The 9,506-nt window shown below is 49.8% G+C and overlaps 1 protein-coding gene across 1 annotated transcript; it reads right to left on the bottom strand.

Annotated features, from left to right (window-relative positions):
• Positions 1-8,294: 8,294 nt before the first annotated feature.
• LOC140392500 (olfactory receptor class A-like protein 4) lies at positions 8,295-9,242 on the bottom strand. The gene has a single exon (XM_072477734.1). The coding sequence runs from the start codon at positions 9,240-9,242 to the stop codon at positions 8,295-8,297; it is 948 nt and encodes a 315-aa protein (XP_072333835.1).
• Positions 9,243-9,506: the final 264 nt, after the last annotated feature.

The following is a 9,506-nucleotide window of genomic DNA, read 5'->3' as shown; positions in this document are numbered from 1 at the left end:
CGATCCGGTCCCATAGAGAAAAGAGGGAAAGGGCGGAGAAGGAGAGATTGGTGGAGGAGTTACTCCGGGTGGATAGGAAATATGCGGAGGCCCCGGACGCGGGACTCCTGAGGGAGCGGCGCAAGCTTCAGGCGGAGTTTGAATTGTTGACCACGGAAAGCGGTAGAATAGTTGAGGAAGGCTAGGGGTGCGGTGTATGAATATGGGGAGAAGGCGAGCAGGATGCTGGCGCACCAGCTTGGCAAGAGAGGGGCGGCCAGGGAGATTGTGGGAGTAAAGAATAAGGAGGGCAACTTAGTCTCAGACAGAGGGGGTGAATGAAGTTTTTAAGGAATTCTACAGCAAACTATACGAGTCAGAACCCCCGGCGGGTGTGGAAGGGATGAGGCAATTTCTGGACCAGTTGAGGTTCCCGAGGGTGGAGGAGGGTCTGGTGGAGGGGCTTGGGGCACCGATCGAGATAGAAGAAATGATTACGGGGCTGGAGGGCATGCAGTCGGGCAAAGCTCCGGGGCCGGTTGGCTTCCTGGTGGAATTTTTAAAAGAATTTTCAGAGGAGTTGAGGGGGAGGGTGGCCGAACTTTTGCAACTACTACTGGGCGGCCAACATTGCCATGATCAGGAAGTGGGTATTGGGGGGAGGGGTCGGCATTGGAGCAGATGGAGGCGGCATCATGCAAAGGCACCAGGGAGCGCTGGTAACGGCACCTCTGCCATTCTCACCGACCCGCTACTCCACAAGTCCGGTGGTGGTGGCGACATTGAAGATCTGGGGGCAGTGGAGGAGACACAAGAGGGTGGAGGGAGCGTTGGTCTGGACCCCGGTATGTAATAACCACAGGTTCCTGCCGGGTAGGATGGATGGCGGGTTCCAGAGCTGGCAGAGGGCAGGTATGAGAACATAGAACATAGAACATTACAGCGCAGTACAGGCCCTTCGGCCCTCAATGTTGCGCCGACCTGGGAAACCACTCTAAAGCCCATCTACACTATTCCCTTATCGTCCATATGTCTATCCAATGACCATTTGAATACCCTTAGTGTTGGCGAGTCCACTACTGTTGCAGGCAGGGCATTCCATGCCCTTACTACTCTCTGAGTAAAGAACCTACCTCTGACATCTGTCTTATATCTATCTCCCCTCAATTTAAAGCTATGTCCCCTCGTGCTAGACATCACCATCCGTGGAAAAAGGCTCTCACTGTCCACCCTATCCAATCCTCTGATCATCTTGTATGCCTCAATTAAGTCACCTCTTAACCTTCTTCTCTCTAACGAAAACAGCCTCAAGTCCCTCAGCCTTTCCTCATAAGATCTTCCCTCCATACCAGGCAACATTCTGGTAAATCGCCTCTGCACCCTTTCCAATGCTTCCACATCCTTCCAATAATGCGGCGACCAGAATTGCACGCAATACTCCAAATGCGGCCGCACCAGAGTTTTGTACAGCTGCAACATGACCTCATGGCTCCGAAACTCAATCCCTCTACCAATTAAAGCTAACACACCTTACGCCTTCTCAACCTGAGTGGCAACTTTCAGGGATCTATGTACATGGACACCGAGATCTCTCTGCTCATCCACACTGCCAAGAATCTTACCATTAGCCCAGTACTCTCTGTCTTCCTGTTATTCCTTCCAAAATGAATCACCTCACACTTTTCTGCATTAAACTCCATTTGCCACCTCTCAGCCCAGCGCTGCAGCTTATCTATGTCCCTCTGTAACTTGTAATATCCTTCCGCACTGTCCACAACTCCACCGACTTTAGTGTCATCTGCAAATTTACTTACCCACCCTCCTCCAGGTCATTTATAAAAATGACAGACAACAGTGGCCCCAAAACAGATCCTTGTGGTACACCACTAGTAACTGGACTCCAGTCTGAACACTTCCCATCAACCACCACCCTTTGTCTTCTTCCAGCTAGTCAATTTCTGATCCAAGCTGCTAAATCTCCCTGAATCCCATGCTTCCGTATTTTCTGCAGTAGCCTACCATGGGGAACCTGATCAAACGCTTTACTGAAATCCATATACACCACATCAACTGCTTTACCCTCATCCACCTGTTTGGTCACTTTCTCAAAGAACTCAATAAGGTTTGTGAGGCACGACCTACCCTTCACAAAACCGTGTTGACTATCTCTAATCAAATTATTCCTTTCCAGATGATTATACATCCTATCTCTTATAAACCTTTCCAAGATTTTGCCCACAACAGAAGTAAGGCTCACTGGTCTATAGTTACCGGGGTTGTCTCTACTCCCCTTCTTGAACAAGAGGACAACATTTGCTATCCTCCAGTCTTCTGGCACTATTCCTGTAGACAAAGATGACTTAAAGATCAATGCCATAGGCTCAGCAATCTCCTTCCTAGCTTCGCAGGGAATCCGAGGATAAATCCCATCCGGCCCAGCTGACTTATCTATTTTCACCCTTTCCAGAATTGTTAACACCTCCTCCTTATGAACCTCAAGCCCTTCTAGTCTAGTAGCCTGAATCTCAGTATTCTCCTCGACAACATTGTCTTTTTCCTGTGTGAATACTGACGAAAAATATTCATTTAGCACCTCTGCTATCTCCTCGGACTCCAAGCACAACTTCCCACTACTGTCCTTGACTGGCCCTACTCTTACCAGACTGGCCCTACTCTTATTAGAAGGATGGGCGACCTGTTTATAGATGGGAGCTTTCCCAGCCTGCAGGCGCTGGGGGACAACTTTAAATTGCCGCTTTAGGTATTTACAAATGAGAACCTTCCTGAGGAAGCAGGTGGTGGCCTTCCCGCTGCTGCCGCCAAGGGGGATACAAGATAGAGTAGTGTCCGGTACCTGGGTGGGGGAGGGGAAGGTGTCGGATATCTACCAGGAGCTATTGGAGGCGGAGGAAACCCCGGTGGAGGAGCTTAAAGGCAAGTGGAAGGAGGAGATAGGAGGGGAGTTAGAGCCGGGACTGTGGGCGGAAGCCCTAAGTAGGGTCAATTCCTCCTCGTCATGTGCCAGGCTCAGTCTAATACAGTTTAAGGTGGTGCACCGGGCACACATGACGGCAGCGAGGATTAGCAAGTTTTTTGGGGTGGAAGACAGATGTGAGAGGTGTGCGGGGAGCCCAGCAAACCATGTCCACATGTTCTGGGCATGCCCGAAGCTTGAGGGGTTCTGGCAGGGGTTTGCCAGGGCAATGTCCAAGGTGCTAGGTACGCGGGTGGTGCTGAGTCCAGAGGTGGCGATCTTTGGAGTGTCAGAAGACCCGGGAGTTCAGGGGGTGAAAGAGGCCGTCGTCTTGGCCTTTGCCTCCCTGGTAGCCCGGATGGACCTTATTAATGTGGAGGGACTCGAAGCCCCCGAGTGTAGAGACCTGCGTTAGTGACATGGGTGGGTTTCTCAGACTTGGGAAAATAAAGTTTGTCTTAAGCGGGTCAATGTTGGGGTTCACCCGGAGGTGGCAGCCGTTCGTCGACTTTCTTGGGGAAATTTAATTTAAAATGTCGGCAGTAGCAGCTTTCCAGTGGGGTGGGGGGGGGGGAGTGTTGTGTTTGTTTGTTTTTTGCTATTTTGGGTGGTCTGTGTAGTCAGAGCCATGCGGGGAAATATCTATTTTTACACTATGTCAATGTTTAACGCCTATTGTTCCTTTTCTGTTTTTGTTATAAAATTTTACAAATATTTCACTCAAAATATATATATTTTTAAAACTTTAGTTAGGGCGTAAATTGGGCAATGGCAGATTGTCCACCTTTTCTACATTCACATCAAGGGAAAGGAAAATTGGGCCGTGTGGACATGTGCTGTCTGATCAGATAGCGTGCATTTTGCTCTCAGGCCAAAGCTGCACTTTCCACCCTCTGTTTCTTAGTTGACCCAGGTCTGTGGAGCTCAGTTGGGGGCCCATAGATTTTCAGCATATTAATCAATGACTTGGATGAAGGAATAGGATTTGCACATCAGACTTTGCAAGTGTTGATGAGTTGCGAGGTGCAATAATAGTGTAGCTGGGAACCCGAAGTTAAGAGAATGGGTAAAAATGTGGCAAATTAAGCGGGCAAGTGGCAGGCTGTCCACTTTCAGATCAGAGATAGACAAATCCGAGTATTTCCTGAATGGTGGGGGGCGGTGGGGAAGCTACGCGATCGAGGTGCACACATCACAAAAGCGAGGAGACAGTTATTAAAAGCAATCCAAAAGGCTAATGGAATGTTAGCCTCTTTGTCGAGGTGGTTGGGATATAAAGAAGAGGAGGTTACACTTCGCTTATAGAAAATCTTGGCCAGGCCCAATCTGGAGTTCTGGACACTGCATTAGTGGAAGGACATACTTGCCTTGGAAGCCTTGCAGCACAGATTCACCAGAATAATAGCAAGGCTAAAATGTTTAAAATATGATGGTCGGTTGCATTAGCTTGGCTTGTATTCCGGGATGATAGAAAATCTGATGGATGTGTTTAAAATGATTAAAAGGATATGACTGAGGAGAGGCAGGCCATTTAGAGGAGGTAACAGAAATCTAAATATGCCTGTGCATGTTGGATTACTTGAAGCTTTCAAGACTGATATTGATTCATTTTTGTTACACCAACAATGGGGTTAAATTACACATCAGCCATAATGGAAAGATAGAATAGGCTGAAGGGGCTGAATGTCCCATTCCTGGTCCTAGGTACTTAGTGGAGTTGTTACACAGTTGTAGGAAGGGGCCAGACCATAATTTTCATGAATATCTGAGGGCTTGCGTTTGATATTAAAGCATATATGAATGAGACATAAGTGTCAGAAAAGAAATCCCACAACTCTGATCACTTGCACAATCTATTCCTGTAACTGGCGCAGTTTGGAAACATTGACAAGAAATTCACACATTTTAAATAGCCACTTCCCACTGCAGACAGGCCAGTCACTCCTTTTTTAATAAGCATTTTATTGAGGTATTTCTGGTATTGTAACAACAACAAAATAAACAATGTACATGAAACTACGAACATAGTGCAAAAGCCGTCCCCCTTCCTTACAGGTCCCACCTTTATTAACCCCCTACTCTAAGGTAATCTAACCCCCCCCCGCCCCCTTCTGCTGACAATTACTTTTCCGCGAAGAAGTCGACGAACGGTTGCCACCTCCGGGCGAACCCTAACATTGACCCTCTCAAGGCGAACTTGATTTTCTCCAAACAGAGAAAGCCAGCCATGTCCGATACCCAGGTCTCCGACTTTGGGGGCTTTGAGTCTCTCCACTCTAATAGTATCCGTCTCCAGGCTAGCAGGAAGCAAAGGCCAGAACGTCTGCCTCTTTCTCCTCCTGGATTCCCGGGTCTTCCGACACCCTGAAAATCGCCACCTTTGGACTCAGCGCCACCCTTGTTTTTAACACCGTGGACATGACATCTGCAAACCCCTGCCAAAATCCCCTAAGCTTCGGACATGTCCAGAACATGTGGACATGGGTCACTGGTCCTCCCGCACATTTTGCACACCTGTCTTCCACCCCATAGAATCTGCACATCTGGGCCACTGTCATGTGAGCCCAATGAATGACTTTGAATTGTATCAGACTGAGCTTGGCACATGTTGCGGACGCGTTGACTCTACTCAACGTGTCCGCCCAAAGACCATCCTCTGTCTCTCCTCCCAGCCCCTCCTCCCACTTGCGCTTCAGCTCCTCGGTCTGGGTCTCCTCTGACCCCATAAGTTCCTTGTAAATGTCAGAGACGCTCCATTCTCCTACAAACCCTCTGGAAACTAGCCTGTCCTGAATCCCCCTTAGCGGTAGGAGCAGGAAGGTTGACACCTGTTTACGTAGGAAGTCCAGCACCCGCAGATACCTGAATTCATTTCCCCTCGCCAACCCAAACTTCTCCTCCAGTGCCCTCATACCCGGAAAGCTCCCCTCTATAAACATATCCCCCATCCTCTCAATCCCTGCTCTTCACCATATCCAAAACCTCCCATCCATACTTCCCGGGGCAAACCGGTGATTATTACAGATTGGGGACCAAATCGATGCTCCCTCTGCTCCCACATGTCTCCTCCATTGCCCCCAGACTCTCAGGGCCGCCACCACCACTGGGCTGGTGGAGTACCGTGCCGGCAGAGGCGGTTACCAACACCCCCAGACTGGTGCCCTTGCATGAAGCCGCCTCCATACGCTCCCATGCCAACCCCTCCCCCACCACCCACTTCCTGATCATGGCTATATTCGCCGCCCAGTAATAGTTACTAAAATTTGGCTGCGCAGCCCGCCCTCTCCCCGACTACGCTCTAGCATTACCTTCCTTACTCGTGGGGTCTTGCCCGCCCAAACGAAGCCAGTGATCACTCTGTTGACCCGTTTAAAAAAGGACCACGGAATAAAGATGGGGAGACACTGAAATACAAACAGGAATCTTGGGAGGACCATCATATTCACCGTCTGCACTTTCCCAGCCAGTGACAACGGAAGCGCGTCCCATCTCCGAAAATCGCCCTTCATTTGGTCTACTAGTCGGACCAGATTTAATTTATGCAGCCGGTCCCATTCCCGCACCACTTGAATGCCTAGGTACCTAAAGCTTCCCCCTACTAATCTAAACGGCAGCTCCCCCAATCGCCTCTCCTGTCCCCTCACTTTTATCGGCCTGTAGGACCCTCACAGCTCCGGGTTCTTGTCCCGCTTCAGAATCAGCGAAATCGTGGCCTGTTTCCCTTGCCTCATTGAACATCCTCATCAACACCGGCCCCAATATCCCAGAGATCTTTTTATAAAACTCCACTGGGTACCCGTCCGGCCCCGGGGCTTTACCCGACTGCATGGCCTTCAGACCCTCCACTATCTCTTCCAACCCGATCGGGGCCCCCAGCCCTTCTACCAGCTCCCCGTCCACCTTTGGGAAATTCAGCCCCTCCAAGAAGTGCCTCATCCCCTCCGGCCCCATAGGGGGTTCCAACCTGTACAGCCTACTGTAGAAATCCCTAAGCGCCTTATTCACCCCTGCTGAATCTCCAACCAGGTTCCCATCTCCGTCATTTACTTTCCCTATCTCCCTGGCTGCCTCCCTCTTTCTAAGCTGCTGTGCAAGCATTCTGCTGCCCTTCTCTCCATGCTCATAGATCGCCCCTGTCGCCTTTCTCAGCTGCCCCACCGCCCTCCCTGTGGTTAACAAGCCAAACTCCGCCTGTAGCCACCGCCGTTCCCTTAAAAGCCCTGCCTCTGGGGTCTCCGCATACCTCCTATCGATCTGTAGTATCTCCTTTACCAGCCGGTCCATCACTGCCCTGTCCACCTTCTCCCTATGGGCCCGGATCGAGATCAGCTCCCCTCTGACCACCGTCTTCAGTGCTTCCCAGACCACCGCTGCTGAAATTTCCCCCGTGTCGTTGACCTGCAGGTAGTTCTGAACATTTCCAAGCCGGTCGCACACCCCTTCATCCGCCAAAAGTCCCACATCTAACTTCCATTGCAGGCGCTGGTTACTGTCTTTACTAACCCAGTGCGGAACATGGTCTGAGATTGTGATCGCCGTGTCCACCACCCCTGCCAGGAAGGCCCTGCTCAAAATAAAGAAATCAATCCGGGAGTACACTTTATGCACATGTGAGCTGGCACCCTGCCCGTTTTCGAGCTTGACCGGTCCAAGCCAGGGTCAATAACCGTGTTGAAGTCCCCTCCCATGACCAACCTATGCGAGTACAGGTCCGGTATCTTCCCCAGCATCCTCTTTATAAACTCCACATCATCCCAATTTGGTGCATACACATTTACTAATACTACCTGCACCCCCTCTAGCTTCCCACTGACCATAATGTACCGACCTCCCACGTCCGAGACTATTCTACCCGCCTCAAACACCACCCGCTTATTGATCAGGATCGCGACCTCTCTAGTCTTTGAGTCTAGTCCCGAGTGAAAGATCTGACTGACCCGGCCTTTGCTCAATCTAATCTGGTCCGTTACTCAAAGGTGCGTCTCCTGCAACATTACCACGTCCGCCTTCAGTCCCCTAAGATGCGCGAACACACGTGCCCTCTTGACCGGCCCATTTAACCCTCGAACATTCCAGTTGATCAGCCTAGTTGGGGGGCTCATTGCCCCCCCCCCCCCACCCCCCCACCCCCCCTCGCTGATCAGCCATCCCCTTTTTTGGGCCCGCCTCCAGCCCATGCTCCGCACCTCCACCGGTCCGCCCCCAGGCAGCCTCCGCCCCCAACCTCCTCTCTGTCCCTTAGCCCAAGTCCCTCCCTCGTCAGCAGCAGAACATTTACCCCCCCCCCCCCCCCACTCCCTCCCCAGTAACAACATTCTGTAACCCAACCCCTTTAGGTCAGTCACTTCTGTTGTACGAAATTCAGCCACCCACACTTCAGGATGTTTCTCATCTTCTTTCTTAATTTGCTATGTCCACTCACCACCACCAATGGGTAGAATCCCACAAACCCTGAGGCGGAAAACCTGGCGATAATTAACATGTAGCGTGTCGAGGGACTACCCTTAAAATTGTAATAATTCACCGAAATGACATGGGTGCCCCAAGAGAAAATGAAGAGCAAAATCAAGTACAAGATGGTCTTGGCTGCCTTCCATTCAGTGTTGCCGTGGCTGCTGGAGAATTGGACATCTCGGGTTTTTCTGTGGTGTTTGTAGAGAAATAGCAAGGTGGCACTGTTTGAAAATACCATTAGACTAATTGGTATTGCTTCGTGTATTACGACAGAGACCATTGCATATGTAAGACCACTAACTTCATTTGGAAATGTCCACACACAGCCGAGTAAAGGTCGGAGAGTGCTACTGATCACCATGAAGTTATTGGTACTGTTATTCTTGGAGTTGGATGAGTACGGCAGGGCAAAGCTTGCATAGACCAGGCTCAAAACCCACTCCACCACTAGGGCCATCACAACCTTCCGCCTCTCACTTAACTTTTCCAACATGGTCCGGCTTATTCTGATTGTGATGAAGTGATACAGGCTTAGGCTGAGGGTGACCCAGATACTTGCCGACCTCAGCCAGGTCCAGATGAACATCATCAGCCTGCAGCCCACGTCAGAGAAAGAGACAGACTGTCCAGCATCAAAGGTCAGGAGCAAGGTGTTCCTTGTCAGGGAAATCATCAGGTTTGCTGCTGCAATGTTCATCAGGATGAGGTCGGAGGAGGCGAGGTAGCGGTTTTCACGGGTGGAGTCGGCAGCAATCCAGAGAACCAGAGCGTTTCCAAAAATCCCGCAGGATACTATCAAGGCGTAAATGAAAACTTGCACAGGATGTTCTGCCATATCACATCAGTACTGCATCCACAGATCACTGAAATAAAACAGACGTTACACTGAATTAATATAATAGTCTCAAAGAGGAAATTCCAATGAGATCCTCAAAGTTTAAACACTAAAATGAAAATAATTAACTTTCAGATTCATTTTTGGGGATTTAAAAATTAATTCTTATTGTTCTATAAACTGTCAATTCTGAAGTTGTCTGATATCCAATTTCTGTTCTATACTTATTGCTCTTACACTCATCAAACTTTAGTAGCTTTGTGT

Source organism: Scyliorhinus torazame, chromosome 16, assembly GCF_047496885.1.
Source record: "Scyliorhinus torazame isolate Kashiwa2021f chromosome 16, sScyTor2.1, whole genome shotgun sequence".
Lineage (NCBI taxonomy): Eukaryota > Metazoa > Chordata > Chondrichthyes > Carcharhiniformes > Scyliorhinidae > Scyliorhinus > Scyliorhinus torazame.
The sequence above is the reverse complement of the archived record's forward strand: the minus strand, read 5'-3'. Positions and strand labels throughout refer to the sequence as shown.